We start from the raw sequence: 17,151 nt of genomic DNA on the forward strand, positions 1-17,151 counted from the left end.
GCGCTCAGACACACTTCCCATGGACACAGGGCTCGCGCGGCACACACAGCCCTGACCACATCGAGAGCTGTTTGCAGGAAGAAGTGAGTCACTATAAAGTGGCCACACGGGGGCTACTGCTGTGGCCCGGCAGGTTAAGCTGCCACCTGCAGTGCTGGCCTCCCCTGTGGCTGCTTGTTCAAGTCCCGGCTGCTCCACTTCCCATCCAGCTCCCTGCTAAGGCACCTGGGAGAGCAGTGGAGATGGCCCAGGGCCTGGGCTCTTGCCCCAACATGGGAGACCTGGAAGAAGCTCCGGCTCCTGGCTTTGGCCTGGTCCAGCCCTGGCTGTTGCAGCCATTTGGAGAATGAACCAGCAGATGAAGTTTTTTTTTTCTATTTCTCTATGTAATTCTGCCTTTCAAATAAAATAAATCTTAGAGAGAGAGTGCACAGCCACAGGTTGGTACTAGAAGAGGGAACCAAAAAGTCTGGTATTTGGAGCGGAATCCAGCAGGTCAGGAACCCAAGCCTGAGGGACAGAAGTAACCAAAATTGAAGTCCTGGCAGGTGCTCACCCAGTTCACAAACCATCACCTCCCCAACCGCGGCAAGAGCGCCGTGTCGTCCCCTGAGCCCCCGTGGGCCTGCCAACACGCCAGGCGTGGACAGGGCGCCACGGACGCTGCACGGCACGCCTTCACTACAGAGCGCCTTTCGGCACCAGGACACGAGCGACAGGGTAGCGGCACTGCGCCCAGGAAAGGGGAAGACGGGCGAGCTGGGACAAACCGTCCAGTCCAAACTTTGGAGATAATTGGAAATACAGCAGTTCATCGCGCTGTCCAAGATCCTGCTGACGTCAACCAGCGCCTGGCCGCGAGGCCTGCTGCTCACCCGCTGAGCACGGCCAGGGAAGGAAGTGTGGTCACTCCATCTCGCCGGCAGAGCGACCCGGGGCCCCGGGCCTGAGGTCACCTGGAAACACATCGCCAGCCGCCAGGAAACACCTTTTGATGTGGAATCAAAACAGTGGGAAAAGGTGACCCTGCGCCCCTTCACGTGTGTGTGTGCATTAACACACAGGAACCCCACGGGCTCACATCTGACGAGGAGCCCTGTGGCCGTGAGATAAAGAGAACAGACCCCTGGCCTACGACTGCTGCCAATACCCCAAAGCCAAGGAAAAAACCAGCAGCCCAGGCCTGCCAGCCACCCAGCGACGAGGGCAGTCCTACATGGGGGCTCCCGAGGACGCCCCGCCCGCCGCTGAGCACACAGCGAAAGCCAGGGACCAGCTCATTCTTTTCTTTGTGTTTTTAAGATTTATTTATTTGAAAGACCGTTAGAGAGAGAGAGAGAGACAGAGAGAGAGAGAGATCTTCCAACTGCTGGCTTAACCCCCCAGGTGGCTGCAATGGCCGGATCTGGGCCAGGCTGAGCCAGGAGCCTCAACCAGGTCTCCGACGAGGGCGACAGGGCCTAAGCACATGGGCCACCTTCCACTGCTTTCCCAGGCCATCAGCAAGGAGCTGGACAGGACACTAAGCAGAGCCCATGGGATGCTGGCATTGTAGGCAGCGGGTTTACCTGCTACACAACACACACCGCCCCCAGCTCATTCCCCCACTACTGCTGGGATGGGCTGGGCTGTGGGGGTACTCTGTCCCTATCCCACACTGTCGGGGAGGGCTCAATTACATGCCATTAAGATGGGGTCACAAGAGTGGGTCCCAGTCCTCTGGATGAGGGCCATCTGGACACTGCACAATTTGCCCCACAAAGGACAGGCTGCGCAACCCTCCCTCTCTCCCTCCCACGCCTCAGGCCTCCAGAGAGTCCTGGGGAAGCCACTTGTCTCTGACGCTTTGCAACAGAAGCCGGGGGACAGTAACCAGGGTGACCTGAATCCTCACCAGCTCTCCGAGGCTCCTCAGGGTGCAGTCACTGCCACGCACACCGACAGCTGGGCTCTACGTGACGAAGGTGCGAGGGCACAGGTGCCAGGTGTGTGACTGCTGGGGAGCACTGGTGCTGGCCGGTGTGGTGGCTCCTACACAGCAGCCACGCCACAGACACGAGGAGTTTTTCACTTTTAAATGCCTTCAAATGTGATTTTTAAATTCCCACACTTAAGGCCGGCGCCACGGCTCACTAGGCTAATCCTCCGCCTGCGGCGCCGGCACACCGGGTTCTAGTCCCAGTCGGGGCGCCGGATTCGGTCCCGGTTACCCCTCTTCCAGGCCAGCTCTCTGCTGTGGCCAGGGAGTGCAGTGGAGGATGGCCCAAGTGCTTGGGCCCTGCACCCCATGGGAGACCAGGAGAAGTACCTGGCTCCTGCCATCGGATCAGCGCGGTGCACTGGCCACAGCATGCCGGTCGCGGCGGGCCATTGGAGGGTGAACCAACGGCAAAAGGAAGACCTTTCTCTCTCTCTCTCTCTCTCTCTCACTGTCCACTCTGCCTGTCGAAAAAAAAAATTCCCACATTTATGCATGAAACACAGTTTCCAAGGTACACTTCCTGTGATGCCAACGCTAAGCACACCAGCCTTTTAAACCTCACGGTATGGAGGCAAGACCATGGCACAGCGGTGTTGCCTGCAACGCTGGCGTATCATACTGGAGTGTGGATTTGAGTCCCAGCTGCTCCACTTCCGATCCAGCTCCCTGCTAATGTACCTCAGAAAGCAGTGGAAGACGGCCCAAGCGCTTGGGTCCCTGCATCTGCATGGGAGACCAGGAGGGAGTCGCGGGCTCCCAGCTTCAGCCTGGGCTGTTGTAGGCATTTTGGAAGTGAACCAGCAGATGGAAAATTCTCCCCCTCTGTCACTCTGCCTTTCAAATACACTGAAAACAAATAAACAAGTAAACCTCACAGCACTGAGAGGAAACCGGGGAGGGCAGGAGGAGCCTACCCCATGATCTGAACTGACTCCAACCCTCGACGGCAGGCCAGCCGGCGGGTGGAGTGAGCCTGCTGCAGGATGGGAGTGGCACCGTCCCCTCCCCAGAGAGGACTCAGCTGGGCGCATTCCTGTCTGGAACCCACGGAGCCACAGGCAGCTCCAGCCGCAAATCCCCCAGGAGCGGAGATGGCGCCCGTGTGCAGCAGCCTTGCCACGTGCCTGCTTCAGCCGTCCCGGCCTGGTCTCCCACCCCGCCTGGAACGTGGCCGGCTGCGTGCAGAGCCGGGTGCCTGTCTCAAGGGCTCCTGGGGACGAGGTCAGAGCCTGCGGACGTCTTTGCCTCCAATAAAACCCTGAAGCAGAAGGCGCTGCCAGTGTCATCGAGGCCCACCTGTTGGGGAAGCCGTTTAGTTAAAAATAAAAACACTGGGCAGGGCAAGGAGGCCCCAAGGAGCACGAGCAGCCCTCGCCCCATTAACAAGAGAAACCAACAACCCGAGACCTGCGCCTGCAGCAGACGGCCAGCGAGCAGGCGCCGTCTCCAGGGACGGAGGCCGTGTTGCTCTCCGAGCGCTGTGGGCCCAGCGGCAGCTCTGGGGACTTGTGGAGCCGAGGCCCCATCTGCACCAGGAGGCACACGAGGGCTGGCTGTGCGCAGGCAGCCCTCGCCTGCAAACGTGACCTCCAAGAGGAGGCGAGCGGGTGGCCCCTCGGCCACAGGTCTCACTCACAGACCCCCGGGGCCCATCCTCGGCCACTGCTCCCTCGGGTAGGGCGTGGGCACTCACCTCATGTAGGGTGTGGGCGACAGGGACTTGGGCCTGGCCCACTGGTAGGGGTGCTGCGGCACAGACAGGTACTGGTCGCAGAAGGCGCCCTTCCGGAGGTGCTGGAAGGGGAACTCGTCGGGCGGGAAGTCGGACGCGGGTGGGGTGCTCCCCAGGTCCTCCCCAGCCGGCTCCACCTTGAGCGCCAACGAGGGGGAGTGCTCCAGGGCGGTCTTGCGGGCTTTGACGGGGATGCCCTCGGCCAGGTCCAGGCTGCTGTCCGTCGTCAGCGCGTTGATGGCCGCCACGATGGCCGAACTGGTGTACTGGGTGGTGTTCCCGAGCCAGCTGTCGTCTGTCACGCTGACCCGCGGGGAGCCGTGCGGGGACGGCGTGGGCGAGTGGTGGGGCGAGCAGGAGGGCTGGCGGCCGTTGAGGCTGTACTTGCGCTTGTTGCAGGGCGAGGCGGGCCTGGAGCCACGCGCCCCCAGCCAGCTCTCCTCGGTGACACTGGCACGGGGCGAGGTGCAGGGCGAGTGCCGGGGGGAGCCCAGGTTGCAGGCCCCCAGGCCCCGGGGAAAGCCTTCCTCGGGGTCCGTGGTCTTGGGGGACACGCAGGGAGACTGCCATGGCGACGTCTGAGGGGACGCGTATGGGAACGAGTAGTTGGACTCGTAGGAGGAGGCCTCCGAGTTGCAGCTCCGCGAGGACAGGCTGCTGGCCGGGCTCAGGCACGAGGGGTCTCGGTAGGCCTCCAGGTTGGGCAGGTTCAGCGTGGCCGTGGAAGGGGGCCGTTTGGAGCTGGGGATGACGTCTTCCACCTCCACGTCGTGGAAAAACTGGCTGTTGTTGTGGTGCAGGCCCAGGTACGAGGTGATCTCAATCCGCGGGCTCTCGAGGGCCGGGGCACCGTTGGGCCTGACGGTGCTGGAAGACAGAAAGTAGCCCGGGGGCCCACTGTCCACGGCTCCTCCGTACCCCGAGGGGTGAGTCCCGGAGGGGACGGCGGAGACGCCTGGGGTGGGGGTCTGCAGGTCATGGCACGGGGCCGGCACCGAGGCATGGGCCGCGGGCAGAGGCAAGCCGGAGCCGACGGTGGAGGATGCGTAGCCGTAGTGTTCTGGAAGGGAGACAAGAAAGAGCGGCATGAAGTAGGTCCCCAAGAAGCACACACCCGCCCGAGCCAGCAAGCCCAGGCCGCCCAGCCGCCAGCAGGCCAGGCCCGAGCCCCAGAGCCCCTGAGGTCAGCCGGCGGCAGCGGCCGCACCTGACCCAGCGCGAAGCCTGGGTCCGCTCTGGCCAAGGGCCCCGCCCCTCCTCTCTGCCCGGTGTGGCTGCCCCCAGCACCCTGCGTGGACCTCAGGCCCCCGACCACACACTCGCACACTGTGTCTGGCTTACGTTCTGACGCACATCACACGCGACGTCACTTTCTCACCCCTCGCCTCCCCGCCACCTCTGACAGGGTGGTTTCCGCTGCACGGCGCCCTCAGCGGGGGCCTCTGGGTTCGCCCCACGGCTCCAGTGCGGCAGGGAAGCGGGGAAGGGGCGAAGGCAGCGCGAGCTCTACAGCCCGAGCGCCCTCACGGCAGCCCGATGACGCCATGGAGCTCTAGTCGCGTCCCACGCCCTAACCCTCATCACGCCGCAGAGCCCTCGTCTCGTCATGGCGCCCGAGCCGCGTCCTGGCGCGGTAATGACGTCACAGCGCCCTAGACCCAATCACGTGGCGGCACCCGAGCCGCGTCCCGGCGCGGTAATGACGTCACAGCGCCCTAGACCCAATCACGTGGCGGCACCTGAGCCGCGTCCCGGCGCGGTAATGACGTCACAGCGCCCTAGACCCAGTCACGTGGCGGCACCCGAGTCACGGCCTGGTGCCCTAACCGCTGGCTGCGAACAGCGCGGGCGCCTCCGGCGTGGGATAAAACAGACTCCGAGTCCTCTCACGGAGGCTCTGGGACTGGCTTCGGCCCAGGGACGCACCTTGTGTAAGGGCTGACTGGGCCAAAGGGCGGACTGAAGGAGGCAGGGAGCGTGGGAGACGGCCCTCCCGCCGTCCACTCCCGGAGAGAGACGGCCCTCCCGCCGTCCACTCCCCAGAGAGACGGCCTTAACACCGTCCACTCCCTGGAGAGAGACGGCCCTCCCGCCGTCCACTCCCGGAGAGAGAAAGATGGCCCTCCCGCCGTCCACTCCCCAGAGAGAGATGGCCCTCCCGCCATCCACTCCCGGAGAGACGGCCCTCCCGCCGTCCACTCCCGTAGAGACGCCCCTCCCACCGTCCACTCCCGGAGAGAGACGGCCCTAACACCGTCCACTCCCCGGAGAGAGAGACGGCCCTCCCGCCGTCCACTCCCCAGAGAGACGGCCTTAACACCGTCCACTCCCCAGAGAGAGAGACGGCCCTCCCGCCGTCCACTCCCCAGAGAGAGATGGCCCTCCCGCCGTCCACTCCCGGAGAGACGCCCCTCCCACCGTCCACTCCCGGAGAGAGACGGCCCTAACACCGTCCACTCCCGGAGAGATGGCCCTTCCGCCGTCCACTCCCCGGATGCCCTCAATAGGCAGGGCTGGAGCCCGGAGCCTGAGCAGGGGCCACCGCCCTCCCAGATGCAGTAGCGGGGAGCTGGATGGCCAGGGCTGGAACCCAGGCAATGGGGTACGAGGTGCGGGGGTCCCCAGTGCCGGCGACTCCCCCAGGAGCGCATCTCCTGGACGCTAGGATTCTGTGCACGGCTGCGCCTCGGACTCCCCGGGGGCTGGCTGTGCCTCGGTGCCACAGCTCCGAAGCCATGACTGCTGCCCACGGAATTCCACAGACGCCGTGCTGGGGGCGGGGGGGGGCCGACCTGGGGGCCTTTCTGTGACACTGCAGCAGACGCACGCCTGGCTCTCTCAGCCACGGAAACTGCACCACGGGAAGCCCGGGGTGGGGCCTGCACAGGGCTGATCCAGGGCGCCTTCCATGGAGCCCCGGTTCAGAGCCAGCACTTGCGGGCCACCCCCCCCCACCCGCAGGCCTCCATGACTGCCTGCCCCAAACCTGGGCCCACTGTCCCCGGTTTCCAGAAGGGGCACCCGGACAGCCAGTCTGGAAGCCAGTCTGTGACTCTTACCAGCTAAGAGCTCCCTGGCCAAAAGCACCCTTCACGGTCCCCAAACGGCACGGCACTGCGCCCTCACCCCTCAGCCTCCCAGAAGTCCAGGCACGCTGGGCAGAACCCCTGCAGGTGGTAGAGCCGCACCCGCACAGGACACCTGCGCCCTGCCGGCCCCGCCCGCCAGGCCTGGAGACCTGGGTTCAGCGCTGGCCATTCCTGGACAAGCCACAGCCACACCTGCTGGGGCCAGGGAGATGGCCAGAGCCCGGCCTGACTCTGATACCTGCTTGCAGCCTGCCTCCTGGTTGGGACCCGAAATCACACACTCACTGGGTACTGTACACGGAACACCGTGATCTAGCGCTAAACACAAATTGCACTCTTACTAAAAACTGCCTGGTGGCTGACTGCGTCTGGAGGCTCCGGCCAGGCTGGGAGCCCCTTGAAGTCTGTACAAAGCACGTCTGGTCACCACTCGACATCAGCTCCAGCCCTCCCTGGGGGCCTCAGTGGGTCAAACCAGCCCCCTCCTCCATCAAACCCATGGCCCCTGGGCACCCCTGAGCCCCGCCAACAGGGCGCCCAGGGCTTCCACGGAGCTGCATGAGGTTGACCGAGGGTGCAAGACGGGGTGGGGGGCACTGTGATGGGGCACGGGGAGGGAAGGTGCTGAGGGGCCTCTCCCTGCTCAGGCGGCCCCCCCATGCACCGTGGCTGCAGCAGGGCCTTGGGGGCTGCCCAGCACTGCATCGGCTCCTCAGCGCCACTCCTTGTTGACCAATGACACACCCAGGAGGCCGCGCAGTGGTGTAGCAGGTAGTGGGGGCGGGGGGAGGAGAGAACCCGCAGGCACTGTGCCTGGCAGACCCACGGTGGGCAGCAGTGGCTGGGGCGGGGGGAGGTGGAGAGAACCCGCAGGCGCTGTGCCTGGCAGACCCACGGTGGGCAACAGTGGCTGGGGTGGGGGAAGGTGGAGACCCACGGTGGGCAGCAGTGGCTGGGGCGGGGGGAGGCGGAGAGAACCCGCAGGTGCTGCGCCCCACACAGGCTCCCTGCCCCCCCCCCCGGGATGCAGGGACAGAGCCCAGGTGCAGGAGACGCTGGCTGCAGTGGGGGCACGGGGAGGAGGGCCCCGCAGGTTTCAGGGTAGCAGTACCGACTGTCCCCAGGTGTGGGAAGGGGCTGGGAGACGAGGGGCCCAGCCAAGGAGAACGGAAGTGCCTGGGGCCGGCCACGGGCCCCCAACATCCCAAGAGGGGCCTTTATTTAAACCAAAGTATTTCAGCGAGGAAAAGGGGAAAAGCATAAAGCCCCTATTTAAAAAGATTCACCTACGCCTGGGCTTTCCTTCATTAAGCAAATTGCAAAATGAAAGCTTACATGCCCAGACCTCATTAGGAGCCCAGAGCCCTGGGAGGCAGGGGCCGCTCCGCCAGTCGGGGCCCACCCCCCTGGGAGGCAGAGGCAGGCCCCACCCCCACCGACTTGGGTTTTATTTTCCACCTAAACCGGATGCAAATCTGACTATTTCGCTGTTCAAAGGGACCGCGCCTGCATGGAACAAAACTATTCCCAGCGACTTTCCTACAACCCTGGGGCCGGGGCGGGCTGCTGTCACACCAGGTGACACCACGAGTGAGGCGGCGCGGCCAGGGCGGGCTGCTGTCACACCAGGTGACACCACGAGTGAGGCGGCGCGGCCAGGGCCGCAGTGCAGGTGAGCAGCCAGTGGAGCGCACAGGGCACACGGGGCGATGTAACACAGACCAGGGAGGGTGCGGCCTGCCCTCCCGATACGGCTCTGTCCCTGCTGGGCACGTGACGGTCTGGGGGTGCGGGAGTGGACGCCAGCGCGCGGGGCGGCGGGTCTTCAGCCAGCTCCCACCGAGTCTGTCTGTAGCCTGGCCTCGTCATTTCATCAGGAGGGAAGACTGCCACACCGGCCACCCCTGGGCTCAGAGGGTACTGCCCTCCACTCGCTCTGTCCAGGGACCGGCCGCCCACGCCTGCCACGGGTGCCCCCGCAGTGCCCCCCACAGCCCCTGCCACCACCCCTCGCCCGTCCCACACGCCGAGCCAGGGCTCTCACGCTCAGCTTTTACTTTTCACTTTAAGGAACACCCCCTTGAGCCTCCGCACGGCTGAGCTGCCGGACACCAGGCTAGAAATAGAACAGGGGCCGCCGGCAGCCAGGGCCTTCCTCCAGCTGCCCACACCGCCTCTGGCCGCAGCAGTGGAGGCCGTGACGGGCACAAGTGCGCTGATGGTCGGGCAGGTGTTGGAAACGCAACGGGAGGGGCTCGCTCAGCTCCCAGCACGGCACCTGGCTCTCGGTGCCCAGGGCACCTGGCAGGCCACGCCCCACGGCAGGAGAGGCTCACGAAAGCAGGAGCACACCCTGCCACAGCAAACCAGGCGCAGGGGAGCAGGCTGTCACCTGCAGAGGCCTCCGTCCAGCCCGGGCCCGCAGCCCTCGGGCGGCAGCTCCGGCTCTCTGTTGTCGGGAGCTGTGTGAGTGCAAGCTAGCCCTCGCCTCCTGTGGCCCCGGGAAGTCTCCCGGTCACACAGCCAAGCCCGCCCCTTACCCAAACTCGGTGCTCCCCCTCGGCCCGGCCTGCCCCACGCTCAGCAGCCGTGGGCTCCCCGGCATTTGCTGCAAATAAAGCTGCCAGCCCCTCCCTGCAGGCGCCCACCGCTGACCCCACAGCCACCAGCAGCGCCTGGAGGGCGGTGCCACCGCTGTCCCTGCAGAGCCAGGGAGGTGCCGGCCGCCCGGAGGCTCCAGCCCGAGGCCCAGAGGCCCTGGCCAGTTTCCTCCTGAGTTGCCACGGAGACACAGTGCTGGCAGCCTTCAGGCCAAAATAACTTAGAAAACAGGAGCCCCGGGGCGGGCGTCAGGACACACCCGCCTCCCAGCTGGCGGCCGAGCAGCCACACGCATTTCCTGAGCCTCGGAGGGAGCGGGGCCTCCTCCCGCGGGAGCCCACGGCCCTGCCTTCTGCTCGCCTGTCCTGCCCGGGGCAGGCTGTTTTTACAGCTCTGCCCTGCTCCCAGCACAGGGTGACTGAGACTCCATCACCGGCACGAGTACTGGAGACCCTCGTGCCCAGTGCAATGTGGAGGGCGGGGGTCCTGACCGCCCCACCCCGCCGAGCCCACCGCCTGCAAGGCAGCACGTGGCCAGCAGGCAGCCCCGGGCGCAGGGATTTCAGTGCTTAGTGCAAACCCTCAAAGCATCCTGCTTTGCTGTCCATCTCAGAACTATTCCCCCACTCACTGATTTATGTCCAGGCTCAATCCAGAAGCAGTTTCTATCACCCATTAGGGGCTGGAGACCTTCAGGTCTTAATTTAATATCAGAGCGTGATGTGAATAACCGGCGTAATTGAATCATTAATGACCAAAATGTAACTCGGGGATGCTAACACGGAGAAAAACACCCGCACCCTCACACCATCTGCGCCCAAGGGTCTAGCAGCTTCCTCCAACACCACAAAGCGGAAGGGCTCTTCCCGGCCCTGGCTGCCCCCGCCCCAGCCGCTCCACTCCGCTCAGGCACCCTGGCCCCACAGCGGGGACACTGGGCCCTGCCTGGCGCCGCCTCCTGGAGTTCTCGCGTGCGTGGCGTGGCCCAGACACCGCCAACGCTGCCGGGGAACCGCCCAGCCCCGCAAAAGGAGGCTCTGAACAGGGCACCGCGGCCATCCAGGTGGTCTGACTCCTGGTTCTACCAGGGCACCTGGCATGTGCCGGGAGGACTGTCCTGAGACCCTGTGGCCCGGCTCGGGAGGCCACCCCACCCCAGGGTGTCGGAGTGACAACCCCCTCAGAGTGGGCCGTAGTCTGGGGCAGCCCCCAGAGCTGTCACCCCACTGATGCCCAGCGTTTCTGCTCTGAGAAGCCCACACGACCCCTCCCTGAGCACCCCAAGGCCCAGCCCTGCTGGGGGACCACCGCCCTCCCTCGGGGAGGCCAAGCTGAGATCACAGCTGTGCCCCTGGGGCAGCCCTGAGCCCTCGCTGGGCGCCTGGGCCATACACAGGCCACGCATGGACGTCACCCAGACAGGGCAAGGCCCGACCACTGCGGACCACCACAGAAGCGCCAGGAGCTGTGCCCAGGCTTCATCCCTCGGGACAGGCTCTGCCCACGGCCCGCAGAAGGGCGGGGGTTCCCAGTGCGGGACCTGCTGGGACCAACTCGCACAGCAGGGGAGGTCAGGCTGCCGCTGAGGGGATGGAAAGAGGCGGAAGTGGAGGCGGAACTGGCTCAGGAAACCAGCACCCTCCACTGCCCAGGCACGGGGTCCACGCCAGCCCCACGTCGGCCCGCAGCTGCCGCCCTGTCCCTCCACGGCTCCTGCCGGGCACCCGCAGCCGCGGGACAAGATGCCAGAGAGGCTGCCCGGGGACCGGCAGGGAACAAACCACCGCCAGCCCGCTCGGAACAGTTCTCTAAAGGAACACGACGCTGGAAGTTTGTAAGGAGGCCACTGGGTGACAAGTGAGCGGACCAGTGTCCCCGGCCACCCGGGACCAAGGGAAACCTGAGGAAGGTGAGGAAAGCGCCCAGGGCGCGGTGTGTGCGGGGCGGCCAGGGGGTGTTTGCTTAACCAGAGTCTTTAGTTTCCACAGGGACCGGAGCAATGGAAGGAAGGGGCGGGTCCCGAGTGGGCGGCTGGGGAGAAGCAGGGCGCTGGCACCGGCGCCTCAGGCTCCGGACAGCGCAGGTGCGCGGGCCTTCCCGGGCCTGTGCGCCCACGGCCCGCAGGGCAGGGCCAGGCGCTCGGAAGGCGGCGTCCCGCTGCCCTCTGGCAGCGCCACTGACCATCTGTCCCCGGCCCGCAACGTCCAAGTCCTGCGCCGCACGCAGGCCACCCGGGAAGGGGGCGCCCTCCGCCGCCGCGCGGCCCCGCGGCGGCCGGAGCCAGGAAGTCCGCGGAGGGGGGCCGGGCCACCACCTGCGCGCTGGCGCAGCTCGCCCCGCGCGCGGCCTCCGAGCCCACCCCGCGCTCGCCACCGACGTCCGGGCCTGCGCCTGTGCTGCGGCGCCCGGGAGCAGGGGCGCGGGCCCCGGGCCCTCGCGCGGGAGGGGGTGCGCCACCGGGGCCCCCAGGTCTCCGCCCCGGCTCCTTCCCGGCCCGACCCACCTGCGGCTGCGGCGCGCTCGGCGCTCTGGTCGAACTCGAATAGGAACTCGAAGTCGAACTCCGGCTCCTCCAGCCCCGTCATGTCGGCCCCGCGGCTCCGCGCCCGCCCGGCCTCGCGTCCTGCGCGCGCCGTGACCCCCGCCGGGCCCTCCGCGTCCCCTCCCCGTCCCCTCCCTGGTCCCTCCCCGTCCCCTCCCCGGGCCTCCTGTCCCCGCCCCGCCGAGTTTCCGGGTTTACATAAACAAGCGGCTCACGGCCGCCTGCTCCGAGTTTTAAATAAACTGCCCGCGCGCGAGCGCACGCCTCGGCCTCGTGCCCGGCTGCGGGCGGGGAACCCCCCGGGCGGGGACCCCCCCCAGGCCGCCCCTCGGGCCAGCCCTGGCGGCTGGGAGGGGGCTTGGGCGGGCCTCGCCTGCACCCGGCTCCCCGGGCCGCTTGGAGCGCCCGATGTGACGTCCCTCCCCCGGGGGGACCGGAGCGCGGCGACCAAATGCACCGCGTGTTTCTAAAAAGTTCCCAGAAAAGCCGCGGGGGCCCTCGAGCCCCCTGTTCCGAGCGAGCCTGGCGGCCTCCGACGATGACCTCGGGGGCGGCGGTCCCAGGACCCTCGCCCAGGTTTTCCCTGAAGGTGCCCTGGACACGAAGGCGCTCCGAAGCGGCTCCCTGCGCCCGGATCCGGCTCCCAGTGCCCGCCGAGCAGCGGCTACCCGGCCATGTGGCTGCCCGGCCGCGAGGGGCCTGCGGCACAAGCAGTCACAGGGGGCAGCGGGCAGTCAGGAAGCCCTGGGCCCCTTCTGACCCTGCCGCCCTGGGCCTGCGCCTCCGGGGCTCCTCCTTCCGCCTCTGCCGCCGCACCAGGAAAGCCAGCACCCAGAGGGGGTCCCCTTCCAGCACCGGCTGGGCCCAGACCCCCTCCCGTGACCGGCGCTCCCCTGTCACAGGCTAAGGCGCTAGGTGCGGCCTAATTCGGTTTCTAATTCAGTCCTCACTTTGAGACCGGCCGCAGGGCCGGTTGGGTCTGGAGCGCTGTTTTTGCTGACCCTGGGCAAAGTCAAGTTCTGGCCGCAGCCGAGACGCCCCAGCTTCGTTTTCCTTTCTCCGTCCTTTTTAATAACTCCAGCCACCTTGTCACTGCTACACCCAGACACTTTTGCTGCACTGCGAATCACACCCAAACAGCAGCCTTCCGTCCTGTCCAGATGACGACTTCCGGCTCACCTGCCCGGCCAGCGCGGGCTCCCAGGTTCCCTGTGCACCCGGCCCCCAGGTCCGGGGCGGGGGTGAGGGCCTGGCCGGGCCCCCTCCTTACCGGGGGCAGCCACAGGATACTCGCCCTGCACCTCTGCCCCCCACCGGCGCCTGGCTGTGGCTGAGGCTGCTTTACTGGTCTGGACTTCCACCCAGCTCCCGGCTCCCCCCGGGGCTGCTCCCGCGGGGCTGCGGCGGGCTCGTGGGCCCCGAGCTCCAGCCCTGGGCATGGCAGAGCAGGCTGCAAACTATCCCGGTCTTCCGATCCAGACTAGGGAACAATGCCTCCAAGCTGAGAGGCTGGGCCCAGGGCAGCTTCTTTCCACTCTGCGGGGCCATGGGCTTCTGGTCCAGGCTGGGTGGCGACCTGCGGGCCTGCCATGCTCTGTGTCCCTCTGGGAGGAGAGGCAGAGGTATGGGAAAGGGCACCCAGCGAGCTTCCGGAGCGCTGGAACATCTGGCGGGCAGTGCGGGGGTGCTGAGGCCCTCCGCGGGCAGAGCCGCCGGGCCTGCTCGCAATGGAGGGGGCTTCGCGCTTCCTCCCAACCACCGCCCCCTGCGCATCCTGCGTGGTCCAGCTCCGCACTCCTGTGAAGCTAGGGACACTGAGCAGTCCTCGGCGCCACCCGTTAGCAGCAGCGTTTCAAACTCGCTTTTCTAGGGTAGCAACCATGAAAAAGGCCACCGCCTGCGCCAGGGGCCTTCCCGCTGGTGCGAGAGCAGCCCCCTCGCTAGAGGGCGGAGCGCAGACGCCCCAGAGGCTGGGCTCCAGGAGACCCGCAACTTGCACGCGGTGGCGGGTCTGCATCTGCGGGCATTGAAAACCAGGCCCCCAGCAGTGCGGGCCGGCAGAGCCGGTCCTAAGACGGACATGAGACGGTCCGGCCCGAGGCCGCCCCTCCCGCCCTTGCTCCCAAGCGCACGGTGGGACGGCGCGGGGGACCGTGCGGGGTCTGAGTGAGCGGGTCTGGGGGCCTCCAGACCCGGGAGCCGCCGCACGTGTGCCGGCGCCGGGCAGGAAACCACAGCGCCTGTCGGAGGCTGGCGGCCTGTCTCCGACTCCAGAGCGCTCGCCACGCGTTGGCACGCTTGCCAGCTTTAAAAAAGTTAACTTCAGCGAAACGCTCCCGGCCGGACGGGATTCCGAGCAGGGTCTCTCGCCTGGACCCCCCCCCACCCCCACACACACACCGGGAGCCACCCGCGGGCGCACGGGGCCAGGGCTGCAAGGCTGCTCCGCAGCGGGGCGCCGAGCGCAGGTCGCCACCGCCGAGTCTTCTCGCGCCAAGCCGGCAGCTCGGCACCGGCGGTCCGCTTTCAAACTTTCGGAGACGTTCCGACCTCGGCCGCACGCCCTGATCCGGCCCAGGCCCGGAGGCTGGAATCGGGGGTCGTGTTCGGACCCCGGGCGCCCGGCGGCTGCGCCCGGAGCTGCGCAAGAGCGCGGGGGCGCGGGACGCCAGGACCCCGGCCGCGCGGCTGCTCGAAGCAGCGGGGCAGCCTTCCCATCCTAGGAAGCCCCCCCCCCCCCGCGCGCGCGCGGCTTCCCCTGCGGTGCTGACGGCGCTAACCTCGCCCCGTCCCCAAGTCGCTCGCGCTGCAGCTGGGTTTCCGCCGCCGGGATCCGCGGCGAGGTCGCCCCAGAGGAGGCCAAGTCGGCGCACTCAGAGCCAGCCAGAGGAGACAAGAAGGCGCGCTCCGGGAAACACCAGGGGACCCGGCCTCCGGCCCGGGCAACTCCACGGGAGCTCAACGCCGCCGGCCCGGCTGCCCCGGGGGCCGGGACCCGCGCAGCGGGCGGGCGGGGCGCGGGGGCCCGGGGAGCTGCGACGGGGGCGGGGGCCCGGCTCGAGGGGAGTCCCGGGGCGCGCAGGGGGCGGCGGCCGCGCGGGGCTTACCTTCCTCTGCCGACTTCATGGTGCCGCGGGCGGGCAGCGCGAGCCCCAAAGTTTCCCCGCTGCCGCAGACCGCAGCCGGAGGGCCGAGTGGAAACTTGGAAGGCACTGGGAAGCTGGTACTTGGCATCCACGCGGCGGCGGCGAGAGCGGCCGAGGGGAGCAGGGGCGGGCGCCCCGCGCCCCCCGGGCCGGCGCCGGGGAAGCGGGACCTGGGCCCCGGCGGACGCGCGCGAGGGCGCCCCGCACCGCGCGCCACGGAAAGACGTGGCGGTTTGCGCGCGGCAGGCCGGCCGCGGCCGGGGAACCCGAGCGCGGTGGCGGGGCTCGGAGGCGTGCGCCGCGCCCGGTGCGCGCTCGGCGGGTGCAGCGCCCGCGAGTCCGAGGCTGGGAGGCTCCTCTGACGCAGGGCCGCGCTCTGCCTCCTGCCTTTTTAAAGCTGGAAAACACCTCCCCCGCCTCCCCGCCGCTCCCGCGCCCCCTCCCTGCCGTGACATCACGCCCCTGCCCGCCCGAGCCGGCGCGGGGCCCGGGGGACGAGTCGCCAGCGCCGCCCTCCCCGCGCGGCGGCCGCAGCTCGCCGGCCCGCGACGGGGGCGCCCGGGAGAGGCCAGGGGCGCGCGACTGGGGGCTCCGGGGGGCGGCGGGCGGGCGAGCGCCGAGCCGCGCGGTGGAGCGAGCGCGGGGGCAGGGGTGCCCCGGCGGCGGAGGGGAGCGAGGGGAACCCGGGCCGCGCCGGACGCCGGGGTCCTCTCCGGGGACCTGGGAGAGCCACGCTGGGCTCCCGGGAGGGGGCGGGGGCGGGGCGGGCGGGAGCGAGCCCCGCATGCTGAAGTCATTATGTAAAATCGCAGGCTTCCCCCGCTGTGGAAATTTGGAAAAGCGCTTCCCCTGGCAGGCTCGGGAAGGAAATTCCCGTCCCGCTAAATTACTAACAGATTGCGCGGCGTCCCGGGACGTGGGGCGGTGTCGCCGCGTCCTGAGCGCCGGCCGCGTTTCGGGGGAGGTCGAGGCAGCGGCGTCCCCGGCCGCGGCCCCCAGGCTGCCCTCGCCTCCCCGGGGGCCGAGGGGTGTCTGGGCAGCGGCCGGCGGGCGGGCGGAGCCCGGAGACCTCCGCGCGCGCCTCCCGTTGCGCTCTGCGCTCTGCGCGCCGCTGCCTGGCGGCCAGGACGGGGCCGCGGTCTCTCGCCGGCCGGAGGAGGGCGGGCGGCGGGGTGGGGGCGGGTGGGTGAGAGTCGCGGCGGCTGCGACGTCGGGATCCCGGGGTCATAAATCTGCCGCCCCACACCCGTGTGCGATAAAAATAACCCCCAAGCGGACCGAGTGTGCGCCGCGGGGCCCTGGAACTGCAGAAGGCGCGCGGGGGTCTTGTGCCCGGGGACGCCCCCAGGCTCCGCTCCCCGGACCTCGGGAAATGCGAAAGGCGACCGGCGCGACGTTCAGCCCCAGCGGTGGCGGCGCTCGCCGACCGGGTGCGGACCCGAGTGACACCAGGGTACACGGAGCTGCGGGTCAGAGCTGGCGCCTGTCCGGCAGTGCGGGCCCCCGGCGGAACCACGGCCGCTTCTTTTCCAACCGGGTCGCAGCCCAGTTGCGGCGGGCAACCCGCCGCCCCGGGGACCGCCGAGCCTGGGCCGTGCCGGGCGCTCTCCGGGCGCCGTCACCTGCAGACCCTGCGCGTCCCCTGGAGAGGAGGGTGCGTGGGGAGGGGGGAGGACCCGGGGGTGCACAGGTGGGGGGTGGGGGCAGGCTGAGGTGCGGAGGGGGCAGGACCCCCGAGGGCGCATGGGTGGGAGGGGAGGCACGGGACCGCCGAGGTGTGCGTGGGGGGGCAGGACCCCCATGGGTGCCGAGGTGCGGGAGGGGGCAGGACCCCCATGGGTACCGAGGTGCGGGGGGGGCAGGACTCCCGAGGGTGCATGGGTGGGAGTGGAGGCACGGGACCGCCGAGGTGTGCGTGGGGGGGGCAGGACCCCCGAGGGTGCACGAGTAGAGGGTGGGCGGGCGGGATCCCCGAGAATGCCGAGGTTTGCGGGGTGGGGGACGAGACCCCCGAGGGTGCCGAGGCCCCGAGGGGGGGGAGTTCCGGGCCCCCGAGGGGG

At 68.3% G+C, this 17,151-nt stretch overlaps 1 protein-coding gene across 9 annotated transcripts in view; it reads right to left on the reverse strand.

The window, feature by feature from the left end:
* The window catches only part of NFATC1 (nuclear factor of activated T cells 1), a 113,799-nt gene extending 98,327 nt beyond the window's left edge, over positions 1-15,472 (reverse strand). For 2 of the 9 annotated variants that reach the window (XM_070049836.2, XM_070049834.2), the window contains exons 1-2: positions 15,053-15,472; positions 3,675-4,773 (exon numbers count right to left, since the gene is read on the reverse strand). In XM_070049836.2, the coding sequence (XP_069905937.1) occupies positions 3,675-4,773; positions 15,053-15,179 (1,226 nt within the window). In that variant the 5' untranslated portion in view covers positions 15,180-15,472. Of the gene's footprint in view, positions 1-3,674; positions 4,774-11,906; positions 12,073-15,052 lie in introns of those variants that run through there. The other 7 variants (XM_070049833.2, XM_070049838.2, XM_070049835.2 and 4 more) reach the window with 6 other exon arrangements.
* Positions 15,473-17,151: the final 1,679 nt, after the last annotated feature.

Source organism: Oryctolagus cuniculus, chromosome 10, assembly GCF_051225735.1.
Source record: "Oryctolagus cuniculus isolate XC-2025 breed Fujian yellow rabbit chromosome 10, ASM5122573v1, whole genome shotgun sequence".
In the NCBI taxonomy this organism is placed as follows: domain Eukaryota; kingdom Metazoa; phylum Chordata; class Mammalia; order Lagomorpha; family Leporidae; genus Oryctolagus; species Oryctolagus cuniculus.